The sequence below is a fragment of the Portunus trituberculatus genome, chromosome 38, assembly GCF_017591435.1.
Source record: "Portunus trituberculatus isolate SZX2019 chromosome 38, ASM1759143v1, whole genome shotgun sequence".
Lineage (NCBI taxonomy): Eukaryota > Metazoa > Arthropoda > Malacostraca > Decapoda > Portunidae > Portunus > Portunus trituberculatus.
The window spans coordinates 4,476,210-4,493,698 of record NC_059292.1 but is presented as its reverse complement, the minus strand read 5'-3'; the positions used below and the strand labels follow the sequence as shown (position 1 = coordinate 4,493,698).

The following is a 17,489-nucleotide window of genomic DNA, read 5'->3' as shown; positions in this document are numbered from 1 at the left end:
AAGCTACGCACCACTTCCTTACTTTTATAACTAACATTTCTATTTATAAAACCCAGGATCCTATTTGCCCTATTTCTTGCTTCTAAACATTGCTTTGAAAATTTCATAGTCCTGTCTATCACTACTCCTAAATCCTTTCCTTCCTCTACTGCCTCTAGCCAACATCCCTCCATCTCATAGTTAAAGTTTGTGTTGTCTTTACCTAAATGCATAACCTGACACTTTTAGAATTAAACTCCATCTGCCACCTGTCTGCCCATGCTATCAGCCTGTCCAGGTCTCGTTGTATTCTGTAATTGTCCTTTTCACCCTGTACTGCACATGCTATCTTAGTATCATCTGCAAACTTTGATACTTTGCTACTAATTCCTATATCTAAATCGTTAATGTACACCAAGAAAAGAAGAGGTCCTAGCACTGATCCTTGGGGTACCCACTAACCACTTCCTTCCACTCAGACATTGCCCCATTTAATACTACTCTCTGTTTCCTATCAGAAAGCCATTCACTAATCCAATCAACTAACCTACCCCCTATCCCATGTAGTCTCAATTTGTACACTAGCCTCCTATGCGGTACCTTATCAAACGCCTTGCTAAAATCTAGATATATAACATCTATGCTATTTCCATCATCTAACTCCTTGGTAATATATTCTAAGATATCGAGCAAATTTGTAAGACAGGACCTCCCTGATCTAAAGCCATGTTGGGTATCTCTAATTAATCTATTCTCATTTAAATGCTCCCAAATACTACCCTTAATGATTTTCTCTAGTATCTTACATACTATACTAGTTAAACTGATCGGTCTATAATTATTCGCATCATCCTTCCTACCTTTTTAAATATTGGAGTAACATTAGCTAACTTCCAGTCCTGAGGTATCTCAGCAAACCTAAGTGATCTTTCAAAGATTAACTTAAGTGCTTCAGAAATACTGTCTACACCCTCCCTAAGTACTCTGGCATGTAGCTCATCAGGACCACTAGCTTTCCTATCGTCTAGTTCAAGAATAAATTTCCTAATAATTCCCGGTTTTATATCAATATTTTCTAAAGCTCTTAAACTACTCGTCGCACTGTTTGTAACAGGATTTCCTATTCTTTCCTAGTAAATACTGAAGAAAATTGTTCATTCAATAATTCTACTATGTCTTCATTTTGATCCACTACTACACCATCTTTTCTGAGTGGTCCAATCCTATCCTTATTTCTTTTATCACTGACCTTGTAATAACTATATAATTTTTGGGATCTTTACTCCCAGCTCTAGCTAGTTTTATCTCTGCCTGCCTTTTACTTTTTTTATAACCTTACTCAAATCATCCCTGACCTGTCTGTACCTAATCAAATCTACATCTTCCCACTTTTCTGCAACTCTCTATATGCCCTCTTCTTCTCTCTGATCTGGCTACCTATCTCATGAGTCCACCATAATGGCTTCCTGTTTCTCTGCCTTATATCTTTGTAAGGGATACACTGCATCACTATACCCTTTACTACAACCTTAAAATATCCCACATCTCCTGTGCAGTTTTATTTCCAAAACTATCTTCCCAGTTTACCTCTCCTAATAACTGACGTAACCTACCATAATTGCCTTTCTGATAGTTTGGGACTCTAGTCTTATTCACTATATTATCCCTACTGGAATTAATGATAAATCTAATTATATGATGGTCACTGTTTGCTAAAGTCTCTCCTACCTCAACTTCCTTTAAACAATGCTCAATATTTGTTAGTACTATGTCTAAAACCTTCCTCCCCCTAGTAGGTTTATCTACCATCTGCACTAAATAGTTATCCTGAAAACTTTCCATAAACTTATTTTCACTAGCATCTCCTACCATCCTCTCCCAGTTTACTGACTTAAGATTAAAATCCCTAAGATAATTGTCTGACTAGTACACCCCTATTTATCTCATCTACCATAAGGTTGTCTACATCTGCTGACTGGTTAGGTGGTCTATAAAAGCTCCTACTCTAATAACCTTACTTTTGTTTACTCTAACATCCAGCCATAAGGACTCTACTCTGTTATCTACCTTAATACCATTAACCTGACTGGAAATGAAGGATTTTTACATAAATAACTACTCCTCCACCTATCCTACCAATTCTCTGGTGTAAATACATAATGTATCCATCTACTTCATATTCTTTCCTATTTTCCTAAACTTTTCCTCATTTACCCATGCCTCTGTGACACATACAACATCTAAGTCCTCCTCAACTATATAACTAGATAACTCGTCCTTCTTGTTCCTAAGACTCCTGGCATTTACATAAAAACATTTAAGTCCTGCTACCTTCCTAGATGCTGTCTCCTTATTTGGAATCCTAATCTTATTCTCTCCTATTTGCACCTGGAAATCTTTCCTAATCTTTTCACTATCTCTGTTTATCCTATCTAATTTATGTCTAGCATCTTTCTTCTGGAATGCATTTGCTACCTCACCCCCTACACTCCATCCCAACTCCCCTCCAGACATCCACTCAGCACATCCACACCCTTCCTACTCAGATGCACACCATCCCTAGCATACAAATCCCTTCGCCCATAGAACCTATCCCATACATCCACAAAGCTGACACCCACATCCTTACACATCCCTTTTACCCGATCATTCACACCAATGGCTCTAGACAACCATTCCTGCTAACATACACACGAGGCAAGATTCCTGACACTACACACCTCCTACCACTCTCCCTTATCTTGCCTAACATTTCCCGAAATCTTGCCACTAACTCCTCCGACCCACCTGCTCTGACATCGTTCCCACCTACGTGCAAAACTACTACACCCTCCCTCTCACCAGGCATACACACGTTCGTCCTCCTATCCCTGTCTTTCCCACAGAAAGTGCTATCTAAATACCTAACCTGAGAGTCACCCACCACACACACCTGAGGTGTGCTAGGCACAACCCTCCTCCTCCTCTCCTCTACCCCCTTCTTTCTCCTTTCACTCACCACAACCACTTCATTCACTCCACTCTCACTCTCCCCTCCCCTCCAACAAACCGAACCTATTTTCACACTCAACAGGTTTAGTCCTATCCTCCCTAACTGCCTCCGCTTTCCTTCCCTCGCAACCTGCCATCTCTGCCCATCCTGACTACTATCTTTCCCAGTCTGGCTCGCCTGCTCCCTCTTCCCCACTCTGCTCTTCCCGACAGAGGGCCAAGCCACCCTGTCGCCCTCAGAAGGTCCAACCTTCGGCCTAACACTGATCTCCTGCCTAATTTTTTCCACTGCCTCCCCAAGCCTCTTAACCTCCTCCTTCAACTCAAAGATGAGAACTTCGTTCGCACTTTTCCCCTCACTTAGCTTTCTGATTTCCTCTCGCAATTCTCGGTGCTCAAGAGAAAGAACTAAATTCTCGCTCTTGAGCCTACACACCATACACTCAGAAAAGTCAACGACCTTCCTGTCATGCCCACACATCTCACACACAACAAACTCTCCCAATCCCACCTCAACACTCACGCACTCAATCACACTCTGATATACCTCAGTAGCTACCGCCACACTAATTTACAATCTGTTAACTCATAAGAACAAACAAACAAATAAAAATATTTGGTGATGGCGGGGTGGGGGAACCGCGGTGGTGGGGGGCCTAAGTGGGGTCAACTAATCCTCTTTCAAGGTCAACTTGACGGTTAAAAGCCTAGTCTCCTCGCTCTACCAAAATACTTTTAACTCACAAACACCGATTCTAACCACTATTTCACTCTAATCTAACACTTGCAGTACACACTTTCACTTCACTAACACTCAAAAGCACCACACACAGACACCAAGCACAAACACCACTTGCTAACTATAAAAACAACAGCCAAAAACGGAGCGCACACACGTCCACTCGCCACCGTAGTAGTAGTAGTAGTAGTAGTAGTAGTAGTAGTAGTAGCAGTAGCAGTAGTAGTAGCAGTAGCAGTAGTAGTAGTAGTAGTAGTAGTAGTAGTAGTAGTAGCAGTAGTAGTAGTAGTAGCAGTAGTAGTAGTAGTAGTGGTAGTAGTAGTAGTAGTAGCAGTGGTGGTGGTAGCAGCAGTAGTGGTGGGCAGCAGTGGTGGTGGCAGTGGTGGTGGCAGTGGTGGTGGTGGCAGTGGTGGTGGCAGCAGTGGTAGTGGCAGTGGTGGTGGCAGTGGTAGTGGTGGTAGTAGTAGTGGCAGTAGCAGTGGCAGCAGTGGCAGTGGCAGCAGTGGCAGCAGTGCAGCAGCAGCAGCAGTGGCAGTGGTAGTGGTGGCAGTGGTGGTAGTAGCAGTGGTAGCAGTGCAGCAGTGTAGTGGTAGCAGTGGCAGTGGTAGCAGCGGTGCAGTGGCGGTGGTGGTGGCGGTGTAGCAGCAGCAGTGGTAGTAAGTGGTAGCAGTAGTAGTAATAGTAGTAGCAGTAGTAGTAATAGTAGTAGCAGTGGCAGTAGTAGTAGTAGCAGTGGCAGTAGTAGTAGTAGCAGTAGCAGTAGTAGTAGTAGCAGTAGAAGTAGTAGTAGCAGTAGAAGTAGTAGCAGCAGTAAGTAGTAGCAGCAGTAGAAGTAGTAGCAGTAGAAGTAGTAATCATAGAAGTAGTAATCGTAGTAGTCGTAGTTGTACTCGTAGTAGTAGCAGCAATATAGGTACCATTTCTTACATCAACAACAAACAGCGACAAGACAGCGTTGAGGTGTGGTGGATGGCGGCTGTGGGTAATGGGCACACAAGGTAAGAACAAGGCACAAGGTACTCACCCGAGAGACAGCCAGGGTTGGACTTGCTTTCTTTCTCGTCTCGGCCTCCGTTCATCCTGCGCACCATGCTGGAAATATACACAGACGTGAGCCGAGCACCTGTGACTTTACCGTAATAAAATTTAATTGAAAACATAAAATAGGAACAAAGTGGAGAAATACAATCTAGAACTCCCTTCAAACAAACTTCGTTAGTAAATACATGCAAGCAGGTGAACACAGGTACTACACCGGTAACTAGCTCCTTAATAATGTCTTAAATAGCAAGGAAAAAGTTAAAAAATCACGTCTAAAGTAACTAAATATGTCTAACTCAGAAACAGGTTATTAACTCCCTCATAACATCTTTCACTCGGAAACTGGTGATTAACTCTCTAATGACAACTTGAGTAACTCGGTAATAGGTGATTAACTTCATTACGTCTTTCACTCTGAAGCAGATTATTAACTCCTTAATGACGTCTTCACTCGAAAACAGGTGATTAACTCTAATTACCTCTTACCCTCTTCAGTAATGGGACGCTTTTTTTTAACACGAGTTTAGGTGTGATCAGACGATATTACTTACATTAGCAAGGTTCTACAGGAGATCGGAAAGTTAACGGCCAGTCTTCACGATTTTAATCCTCACACAAGTTTCTGAAGCTGTATAAAATCACCAAATTGTAACCAGCATGAATGTGGGAACGCGGCTATTTAAACAAAACATAGGAACTTTCCACTCACAGTTAATCCTCATAGACACAGTTAACAAGTTTTCCGTACCTGGATGACTTGCACGAGCGTAGATCATGGTGTAGGTGAGAATTAGGTGTACGAAGGACAGGAGCGTAGCTGTACACCAACCATCTTAGTCTCAGCCAACGGAGCACTGATCCCTGGCTGGAGGAGGGGTTGATTCAGACTGAGTCGAAGCAAAAGTCGGCTCTGACTGAAACACTTTTCCTCCTATTTAGTGATCCATTATATATTATTTGTGCATCTTCTTTTTATGTTCTTACTATTTTCATACTGGTTTTTATTCCCCTTTTTGTTAACGTGCATCATGTAAAAGTGAAGAAGTAGAATGCATGTGAATCGTGACGACAAGAATGTAAGAATTCATTGCGTGGTTCGAGATTCCTTGAACTAAAAACTACATAAGTGGTTCATCATGATTATTTATTCCCATTTTTTTCTTTTCCATCTTGTTCCATCCGTTCGCTATATTATTTTTTTCTGGAATCTTTCCTTTACTCCAAGTTTTGTATATACTAATATGTCCTTTACTTCCTCCACTTCCCTGGTGTTCTTGAAGTCATAGAGTACCTATCTACTCTTTCAAGTCCAATTTTTCTAAGTATGGCTGCTGTAGCTTGAGACACTCAATCGATCCCCTTCTGCTGGGTCATGTCAACCATGATACACGACTCGTAGAAACAGGTAGTTAATTTACTACTGAGTTCAAATGAAACAGGTACTAAACCCACGTATATGTTCTGTCACGCTTCTACGCCGCAGTCCGACTACATGAAGAGTTCTAGTTGAAGTGACACGGGTTCTTAAGGGCGTTTTTATGGTTTTAATGCAGCTAATAAGGTTTCAACATTATTAACAGGAGAAACACGCTTGAGAACCTAGCTGATCACATCAATGACCTTTGAAACTAGTGGTGGTTATAGAACAAAGCGTTTCAGAATATGGGCTTCACATTGAGAGGTAACCTGTTTCTTCCTGCACACATTGATGATACCACAAACAGCTCGAGCCTAACCCTGTTGTTCTCTATGCCACTGATTGCTTCAAGCCGCCCAGAATGAAGGTATACATCCTCAATCACGAATTTCCGTTTGACATCCCACAAGTGTAGCTACCAAGTGTTTGGAACATCTCTAGCACAGTTCAGCCCATCACTGCTAAATCATGTCTTCCAGTTCTTTTGTTATCTTGATTACTGTAATTACTTTATAATGAGTTACTAGTTAACAGTGTGTGAATGTTGGACGGGAGAGTGTGTCAATTAAACTAAGTGGTTGAATTGCACATATTTATTTCTACTTGTACTTATCTTTAAATGCACTCATGGAAAGGGTACATTAAAAATCGACATTACTGTACTAGCAATATGGCAGCATCATGACTACAAAACTTAACAGCTATATATGTACACTACACAGTATCAACTGGCAGGTTTGTTTAAAAAAAATTACAATATATGACTATTGCTTCGTTTTTTTTTTTCTTATTTTTAAATGCTGTGGTAACTTAGAGACACTTAACCTATTAACACAGAATGTAATAGCACCAACATTATCACATGGCCTACTTGATAAGAATAGGGCTGTCTTCTGGAACACTGAACCTTCATACATGTTATTTCACCTCTGCCAGTCACTCTCGACCACCAAACCAGTCACTTCCTCACCACTGCATTAACAATTGAAGAGGCTTTTCATTTGCAAAACCAGGAAAAGAACAAATGATTTAAGTACACACAAGAAACATCTAACCCGCAAACATTTTCATTACTTTGTTCATCAGTGTACTTGCTCTAATTACCAAGTTACCTCATTTCTACAAATTTGACATTTTATCAACATTGTGGATAAAAAAATGAGAATGTTCATTACCAGTTACTAAGGAATAATCATTGCATGTGTGTGTGTGTGTGTGTGTGTGTGTGTGTGTGTGTGTGTGTGTGTGTGTGTGTGTGTGTGTGTGTGTGTGTGTGTGTGTGTGTGTGTAACGGTGAGAATCATTTGTTCTAAATTTAACTGTTAGAAAATGCATGAACACAAAATTTGCTGCACATATAAAAGAATGAATTAATAGATAAACAAGGCAGCAGTGATATGACTGGAATAATAGCTATGCAATTGAGAGAGAGAGAGAGAGAGAGAGAGAGAGAGAGAGAGAGAGAGAGAGAGAGAGAGAGAGGAACTTACTTAAAAATGCCTAATTTCCCACGAAGGCTTCATTGTAAGGGGCAATTTAGTGAGGCAAGGAGCCAATGAAGCTCCACTGTGCCCCAGTGACAGTTTTGTTCAGGTGACATCTGAGTGAACCCACACAGTGAGTGTACTGGACTCCTTTCAATGAATGTTGGCTCTTCACTATTTATCAAACATATAATTTCATGAATCTTTGCTAACAATTCAGATGAAGATAATCAAAATATCCAAAAAGGTTCCTTCTAGACTCTAGTGTATATGAGATCTCATTAGCACCTTTTTTCAGAAATTTACCTGTGTTTAGTTGTATTGTGTATCTCACAAGCAAGTTTCAAGTTATGATTTTTCTCAAAGATATTCTCTCTAAATCATAAAACCACAAAATTACAAACTCAGTTTGCTACAACTTTACAGATCATACACCTAAATCAGACAAATAAAAAAATTAAAAATAACAAAACATTGAAACAAGCTAAACACACACAAACATTAACATAAATGCTTTTCGAATGCAATGGCACATTACATGTGGAACATGTACAACAAACATTTTCATATAAAAATATACACATAAGTAAGAATCATAAGAAGCATTTGAAGACAATGCAATATGTGAGCAGTCATTAAAACATTTCTTGTGTGGCACAACAACAACAACAAAGATCATATGGCACCTAATCATAAACTTGCTAAAAAATACTGTTAAATTAAAAGGAAAAAGTAGCAACAATAACTTACAATTGAGAGAAGACAACACAAGGCAATGATCACTGCACAACACAGCAAAGGCAAGTAAAGTAACACATGGAAGTCTGCAAATCCCAACTCACATCAAGCCAGGAAATTAAGAATTGTGAAACATACTATTTCTTTACAACATTCTGTGAGTCTGGTCCATTCTCCAACACTGTGAGTCTTTACTATTCAAAAATAATTCTTTGGGAGTGTTGCACATATTAAATAACCCTTTGGTGCACTTTCATTTCCCATGATGGATTCACTCTTCACATCATGAGCACATCTATTCAACTAAAACATCAACAGCAAATCTAAGTTTATGTTGAAAATATTTGGCAAGTGTTGACTGGCAGTGTTTTGAAAAAGACCAACTGTTCTTCCACCTGGCACCTTTCTGGACCAAGCACAAGCTCTTACTGTCTCACGGCTCCAGAGCTTTCATCTATCGAGCCCAATGAATTTGATAATGTGAAATAACAATGACAGAGGCTTCCAACCAGTGGGCTAGAACATGAAGAACTCTTCAAGGGCCATGGGGAAAATTGAAACTTACACTTAATTTATAATGATTTCAGTGTTAATTTCATCTCTGTATGTATCTACTAAAACCATAACACAAATATGGAAGTGAAGTCAATAGTACGAGTTGTGCGGTGCGCCTGAGCGGTTGAACATTGGGGGCAGTGTACTAGTGTGTGTATTCCCTGCATGTTTAAAAGTAACTCATGGGACGGAGTGAAGACTGGGGAATTCTTCTTCTGTACTTTAATTCCTAAAGTGACGCTATGGAATCTTGTTTTAGTTATTTCCTTTAAGAGGGAGGTCACCCTATAAATGAATATGAAAAAAGATAAATGCTGCAGATTAAGGTTAGTTTCATATTTTTGGCAGTGGCCAACATATGTGATGCAGGCTTAGACATGCAGAGAGAATATAAGAACACAGTAAATAACTTAATCAAATCTGATGTGGAAGATGTAACACTAAGGACAGAACAATGAATGGAATGTAAAGAATATGAAGGTGGCAACAAAAAGAGATAACTGTAAGATATCAGAAAGAAAGGAAACCAACTATGAATGCATGAATGGACACTAAATGGACTTTCTAATTCTAGTCTTATCAGTTTGGGTGGAGGGAAAGAAACAGGTTTTGTTTGATGATGTATGAGAAAACCAAGTTTGTTGTCATGCTCCTCTACAGAGTGACAGATGAGCAGAAAAAAAAACTTCAGTTACTTATATTCAGCCCTGTTCTGATTCCATTGCAGTTCACAGAACCAGACAAGGATGGGCTGCTTTGCTGGGCATGATAACAACCAAAGTTTCTGTATCTATTTATAACACAAATATCTTACTTGTAAGCACCAATCACATTCCATCAACACTGATCAAGACAACAAGCTCCCGAGGATCCATAAATGTTTATGTTGCTTCCATCATGCCTCATTCTTCAAGACAAGCATGAAATTAGAATTTGGAAACCTTGCGAGGCAGGTGGCTGAGCTGGGGACCCTTTGCATTTTCCCTGTGTTCCCTAAACAACCAAATTGCTTTAAGCACATTATAGTTCACCAGGAAAATAAGCAAATCACCGTTGATTAATAAAAATAAGCAAATCACTGTTGATTAATACCAAAAAAAGCATCATAAAAGGCCTTTAACATAAGCTGTGTACTGCTGTAACTTAACAGAACTGGATACTTTCAGTGGTCGTCATTTCTATGTACAGAGCATTCATTCTATCATCTACAGCTCATCTTTAGCAAGTCCATTAAACCCAATCTCTAACTCTAGACCTTTCCCACCAAGACTTGGCGACATTGCAGGGGCCACTGCGTCCTCCACGATGATGGGCGACTCCTCTGTGTCACTGATGTAGCCATCCTCGCCTGTGTAGTGGGTCGGGAACACATACAGTGGGGCCACAGAGTACGCATTCAGGTTCCGCACAGGAAACTTCTCCATCCAATCCGTCTGATAAAAAAAAACACAAATATGAAATATCTTCAATAGTACACAAACATAAGGGGAGAGAGAGAGAGAGAGAGAGAGAGAGAGAGAGAGAGAGAGAGAGAGAGAGAGAGAGAGAGAGAGAGAGAGAGAGAGAGAGAGAGAGAGAGAGAGAGAGAGAGAGAGAGAGAGAGAGAATTTCATTATTTTCTCCACTCAAACACTGAATTCACCAAGAGGCAATACATGTAAGGATGGTCTGGCTTACCTCCGGATGCTTATTGAACATGATGGGAATGTACTCATCGACTGGCACCAGCTGGCTGAGTGGGTGGGCAGCCAGGAGCTTCTGTGCCCCCTGCAGTGTGATGGCGTAGCACAGTGTCCAGTATGAGTAATCCACATGCACCAATGTCTCAGAGTCCTCCACCTAGGGAAAAGATCACAATTAGTAAACATGGAGAGCAAAGAAAATATTCAGTGATGGTGGAAAACTGAGGAGGAAGAAAAATACAAGCACAATATATAATAAATGACACATGCACAAGTAACTGGGTCCTCCACCAAGAGGCATCATATATAAGGATGGTATTTCCCTCAACAGCAACTCGTCCATTCACCCATTCATTCATCTTCCCAATGGAGCACACAGTGAGCAGCACTCTCCACTCTCCAGACTCAAACACCTTCACCAGAATTGTACATGGCACCAACCCCTGACTCAAGAGAAACAGTGAAAGGAGGTGATGACTTTCCAGACAGCAGTCACAGTATGGTAAACAGTACAATGGCATACCAACTTCACAAGAATTAGGCTCAGAAAGTTCCTTGACAATATTAACCTGAGATCTTTACAAAACCTATGATACCATTAGGGTGTGAACACCTGAGAAATAAGTTCTTTCATACACACACTTGACAGAAAAAATGAAAATAAAAAAAATAAATAAACAACCAAGTGATGTGGTACTATGGGGCTATTTCTATATCACCTATGATAATACTTATATCAATGTCAACACCTAAGAAATAAATTCATACACACACCTATGCAAAAAAAAAAAAAAAAAAAATAGATAAATCAATTCATCAATTAATAAATAGCCAAGCAATGCAGTAGTATGGAAGACAATGAGAGACCCAACTTACCCAGGGTTCATCGGCACTCTTCATTTTCTTTCGGCCAAGGTAGATCAAGTCCCAGTCCAGCAATGAGTCAGCCTCCTCCCTCATCATCTTGAGCTTCTCCTTGAAGTACGGCTCAAAGCGAATGTCATCTTCAAACAGCAACACCTGACACCAAGAACAAATTGTGATTCAGTTTGTCCATCACTAGAAAACATCAAAAGTACTAACAATGAAATGAGTCGTCAATGAAAATCTCTGACTTGGTTTGTCAGTCACTAGAACATAAAAAAAATTACAGTGAAATGAGCAGTCAATAAAAATTTCTATCATATTGAAGCTAAAAATTTTTGTAAGTACTTTATATCTTAGACTTAATCTTATAATCTCTCTTACAATAAGTCTGATTCTAAATGAGTGTCCATCAAACGCCTCCAGTTATTGTTATGTTGCATGTAAAAGTTTTCTCCTGCCCTAACTCCTTCAATATGCCACACATTTTTTACGTTTAGTTTTGGGTACCATTAGACCAATTTATTGACATTAGGAAGGGTCTATGGAGCTCAGAAGATTAATGGCCACAGTCTTCACTATTTCAATTCCCCCACATAGGTTTCTGAAGCTGTGTAAAATCACCAAATAGAAACCAGAATGAATTGGAAAATACGTTATGGTACTGAAGGGGTTGAATCACACTTGTCCATCACGTTTCTGAGTTTGTTATGCAATGAGAAAAAGAATCAAGAAACTCTGGGAAAAAAATAAATGCAAACATGTATTGAGTAAAACTGCAGATTTATGAGAGAAATGAGCCCCACCTTGTTATAGCCATGGTTGACTATATCCACCCAAATGAAGTAATGGCTCAAGAAACATCCAATTTCCCCAAAGGTCATGTCTCTCTTGGACCAAGGATCCTTGTACCCAACCATCTGCTTCACTCCCAGCTGCCTCAGGTAACTGTCATTCAGCTGCTTGCCATCCACTGCCTCAAACAGCTTCACCTTCAGCCCCAGCTCTCTGAATGACTGGAACATTCGGTCCCGCCTCTCCAGCCTCCTTGCTAGATTGATCAGGTAGATTTGGTCAAAGCCGACATTGTCAATCTTGGGTGGTGGAGGAGTATATTTGGCAAGCAGTTTAGATACGGGCAGTGGGGGATGTTCTACTAACACTTCCAGCTTTATGCTCAGGAGCTGCTTCATGTCAATATGCAAACCCTGGCCGTCTTCAAGGGGAGGAGGTATAAACCCATAAATCTCAGAGTTACACACATGCATGGGAAGCCCGGCATTTTTGGCTGAGATGGCAAAGGCAATTATGTCATCATGAGGCCCTTTGTAACCTGGGAGATTTTTTGGAATAAAAGTGAGGTTATCCGAGGCCACACGTGTTAGGTCCACCAGCACACACGAGTGGACCATAGGGACATCAAAGCATCCCATTTGTTTGCGGTCCAATATTGGTATGTAGTCATCAGAGCGAGTGTACCAGTAGTCCTCGGTCATCCCGCCCCAGTAGTTGCTGTAGGTGGCCAGGGAATTCAGCATCGGCGCCACTACAGCCTTCTCCTCATTCATTATCTTCAAAAGAATATCTCTGTTGGTCAAGAACACGTCCATGTCTAAAAACCACACATAGTCCGCCCATGAGTGCCTGGCCTTGTCCAGCAGCTCCTCCTTCAGCTCCATGACTTTGGTGAACCTTGCGTTGCTCCACTCGGTGCCCTCCTCATCTTCTGGGTAAAATTTTGGTGAATGCTTATCCAGTTTGGCGTCGATATAATGGTAGTTCTGTTTGTTGTGCGCCAGCCATTCTTCCAGTATGGGGATGGTCAGGTCTACGTTGTGGTCTGACCTTATATAGAGCGCCATTCTCTTCTTGGGATAATTGAGGCGCTCGAACAGTGTCAAGAAGTAGGGGAGGACATGTTCTTTATTTCGTGCCAAGAGCACCACAGAAACAGTTGGATCCTTGATTTCGTCTTGATTTCCAGCTCCCTGGGCCCAAAATTCACAGTTGACGAGGAAGAAGAGGCAAATGGCTTGTGATAATACTGGAAAACTAGCCATTTTGAGGAGTACCCGCCGCCCACTGATCACATCCTAAAGTAAACACCGTAGTGACGGGCTGAGGCTGGGTCGGGCCGCGGCCAGCAGCCACCACTCACCAGCCTCCGCCACGCCACAGACCGTCTTCGCCAGGGAACAGACATCCTTCCCTGTTCCCACTCTCCTCTTATAATGCGTTGTTAAACCAATAAATGCATTCACTTTATTCAAAGAGGTGTTAGCATCATATAAGAACCTTCCTTTAAAGTTGGAAGTAATTGTGTGGCGAGATGTGATGCTCGGCAACTGGGGCTGGGGTAGTGGTACGGGGTATACGCCAGATGATAATGACATCCTCTGACATTTGCACGATTATACAATTCTTATAAAATTCAACCGTACGTATAATCTTCACTTGGTTTTGTATTAATTTCTATTGAAATTACTGGTCTTATTAGGTACAATCTATTAAAACAGTCTTTCGGGGCAGCGTGCCACGGTGTCACACTCTTAACAGTGTTGTAAGAGGAGCACATTATAAACACCAGCACCCGCACCGCAGTAATTGCCCCCATTACCCGCTCAAGAAAGCAGTGCTGTGCCGACCAAGGACTAAAGCACAATGTAGCTTAAACAACACCAGTCATATACCTTTGAAAATATCTCGAAGTGCACCTAATAGTACACCCACAGTCCTACACCATGCATATGCTTAACAAAATGTTAAGGTCTAGAGACGGGGAATTCTTCATATATAATATGTTATCTCCTTGATTAATTGCCCGAGTTTAAGTACATTGCTGGCAAAGGCATGTGTTCTATGATGGTAAGGGTTGTTTCTATTCTTTAACTGCCCGAGAAGGTAGGTTATACAGGCACTATTACACCCTCCCAAGCACTCCACGGATTCAATCAATGATAGAATCAAATACAAGTCTCTGTCCCTCAGTGCTACAGAGTGAGTCACATCCCACCTCACATGTCACAACCTCTACCTGGTGAATCCTAACCACTGTACACCTATTCCAGCTGGCAAGATATAACAATATGCGTCACTCCAATGATGGTGCATTCTTACCTTGCCGAGTTCTTCCATCTCTCCTCTCTCAGCAACCACTGGTCCATCTCCGGATCCAAAGATCTCAGGAACTTCAAAATGCAGCTACTAAGAGGTGGAATGATTGTAGCTACATATACATCACAAAAACCAACAGACATATATTAATACATCAAACTCACCAAGATCATATAAAATGTTGATCTAATTTCTACATTTTTTTGATATTGTGATAGTGTTGGTAGCCGTTATATATTAATTGAATCACCATGAAGGAAACAGAAAACCATCTTTTAAGATAAAATATTTTAATGGTGACAATCTCTGACATAAGGTAGGAGTTTCATCGTACCTTCGCAAGATTCTGAGACATCCCGGAGCGCTGCCGGAACCGCTACTGACACCTTGAGCCATCGGGAAGATACATGGGTAAGGGAAGATGTGAAGGAAGGGAAGGCCTGATATCACAGCTTCTCCATCTCTCCTATTTACAAGAGACAAAAGCCCCATGATGAAATATGGAGATGAAAGACAGCCCCTTCCTTTCCTGCCGCTATTATACATCTCTACGTATGTCCTGCTCTTCGTCAAAACTCAGAGGGGCTGTGGGAGATTTCAAATCTTCACTTCAGTACTAGAAGCACAATACATACTTCGTGCATTCTTTTCATCCTACAAAAATAAGCACCAATACAAGTCTTGTAAATCTCTCTCTCTCTCTCTCTCTCTCTCTCTCTCTCTCTCTCTGACACACACACACACACACACACACACACACACACGTTCTTGTTATCAGTAGAGAGGAAGCCTGCTTTCTCTTTCCACTAGTATTTATTTTGAACTCAACAGATTTGTCCGACGTACAGTTTATGAGAAAATTCTAAGAACATTCCGTATCAAACAAGACCACTCGTTATCTAGCAAATATATACAACGCATTCTTTACAGCTACTCTAGAGTGTAGAAAAATAACAAAGTAGTACACCACACAGCCTTAGCTCCTTCCGCTGGTGGTGGTCTGCAGAGAGGTGTGGGCAGTGAGGGGACTGGGCAGCCTTGAAAAATTTCCTTCAACACCGAAAAAAAGTATCACTGTACAACATCTCAATTACATATGTCTAGTAGAGTGACACATTCCTCAGTGCTGTCTTTAACAATCATATGACTCCGCTGTTATAGGGAGAGTGTAGGTCATTATTACTGCTCCAGAATTAGACAATTACATCTTAAAGGTCGCGAGATGAGACAATTGGAGGCGGGTAGTCAACATTATCACAGTTCTCAACACAAGACTAACTACACGTGTTTCCTTCTGACACCATGGAAGTGTACGTTCCTCTTTGCCTTACCCAGCCCCCTCCTATCCCGATACTCAGCACCCCCTATAAGTCTAGGATGTTCCCGTCATCTTGAGTTTGGACATCATGAGCAGCTGGAGATAAGCACTCTGTAGTGGTCGGTGGCGGGCCAGCAGTAGCAGTGCCTCCTCCAAGCTGAACCATCGTCTTCGTCGACCTGTGGGAAAAGGCTCATAAGATCACATGTTGTCGCCTGAATTCTTGTAGCTCATTGGCCCGTATTTTGAAAAGCTTCAGGATCTCATATGAACTGTTATCAAAGACCACAAAGATTAATAATCGATTTTTCCTTGGTACTTATGATGTTATTACCACTAGAGTCATGGGAACACCTCTGAAATGAAGGCTATTGATAGTAGTAACAAGATAAGGTGCCGAAACGTTTGAGAATGCGAGCCACTTATTGTATTACTGCCATGTTGTGTTCGCAGATCTGTAACATCATCATGACTGTAATCACTATTCTGTACTGGTGAAAGGACTGCCACTGTCATGGTAGGATTGTTACTGTAGGCACTGAACGCACATATCTAAAAACACACTGATAATAAATCTTTCTCCTGAACACAACACAAATTGGTTTCTGATGTTCCCAAGCATCTGCCTCATGTTCCTGCTCGGACGTTCAGTCAAGAAGATGCTGCATCAGTCAATATCCATACCATATAAGTGCGTGACAGTATTCTGCAGGGCAGCAGCCAACCCTCTTACAAGATAGCTGGAAAATACGAGCCCATAGAGATGATTGTGACAACATCAAGCCCAAGTAACAGTAGATATATGCTGTGGTTATATTAACGAGTCATCACTCAATGGTTGATTGAGTTGAAACGTCTGGATATCCCACAACCAGAGCCAGTTGTCATCCTGACATGCTTCCCATTTGCAGCGCCATGGAAACACTGACAAATTGATCTGAAAGAGGGGTAAATGTTTCAACCATGAGAGGCGCCATGGCTGGGGACTGAACCCAGACACGAATGTAACAGCATACATGCTGCGCCTTGAATGTCGCAACCAATCAACAAATGGCACTCTAATTCTTTGGAAGTTTAATACCTCTGACTCGATACAGCCGAGGACTGTTCCATCAGAGGTAACCACATCACCTACAACATATATTGACTCATGAGAATAGTGAAGGTGGACGCAATCCCAAAATCATAGGCAAGACTTCCCACCGTCCAGACAGCGCACTGTTCACAGCCGGACGAAGCCACAGTTGAGCTTAGCTCGGCGCCACTCACCACGCCTTCATAGGAACACCAACTACTTCTCAGAAGCAAATCAACACTGTGTTTGGGACCCAAATCATCACTTGGAAAATAAGAAGAAAAAAAAGGACATGGGTGGGACAAGCAACATCAATTGATAGAATGTAAAAGATCCATGAATATACTGACTTTCAACTAAAAGTATTAACTAAATATATGAAAAAAAATAACGGAAAAGTGCACATTCTTTTAACAGTATCTGCAAGACTGACACTTTATGTATGATAAGATGCACACTGTACAGTGACATTAAGTACACTTTGATGAAGGA

General features: G+C 41.2%; 2 protein-coding genes across 3 annotated transcripts in view; both read right to left on the bottom strand.

The window, feature by feature from the left end:
- Positions 1-6,745: 6,745 nt before the first annotated feature.
- LOC123514770 (glycosyltransferase 25 family member-like) lies at positions 6,746-13,666 on the bottom strand. The gene is made up of 4 exons (XM_045272913.1): positions 12,297-13,666; positions 11,503-11,646; positions 10,622-10,783; positions 6,746-10,377 (listed from the first exon to the last, which is right to left on the bottom strand). The coding sequence occupies exons 1-4, from the start codon at positions 13,548-13,550 to the stop codon at positions 10,150-10,152; spliced, it is 1,788 nt and encodes a 595-aa protein (XP_045128848.1). The 5' UTR covers positions 13,551-13,666; the 3' UTR covers positions 6,746-10,149.
- Positions 13,667-14,877: 1,211 nt separating this feature from the next.
- The window catches only part of LOC123514775 (diphosphoinositol polyphosphate phosphohydrolase 1-like), a 41,324-nt gene continuing 38,712 nt past the window's right edge, over positions 14,878-17,489 (bottom strand). For both annotated transcript variants that reach the window (XM_045272935.1, XM_045272934.1), the window contains one exon: positions 14,878-16,101. In XM_045272935.1, coding sequence (XP_045128870.1) covers positions 16,009-16,101 — 93 coding nt within the window. In that variant the 3' untranslated portion in view covers positions 14,878-16,008. The remainder of the gene's footprint in view (positions 16,102-17,489) is intronic.

Excerpts from the sequence above, each read along its gene's own strand:
- LOC123514770 (XM_045272913.1), bottom strand. The coding sequence starts at position 13,550 with ATGGCTAGTTTTCCAGTATTATCACAAGCCATTTGCCTCTTCTTCCTC. Across the intron at positions 11,647-12,296 it reads TCAACCATGGCTATAACAAG|GTGTTGCTGTTTGAAGATGA; the intron begins GTGGGGCTCATT and ends TCTTGGTGTCAG. Across the intron at positions 10,378-10,621 it reads TGTTCAATAAGCATCCGGAG|ACGGATTGGATGGAGAAGTT; the intron begins GTAAGCCAGACC and ends TTTTTTTATCAG.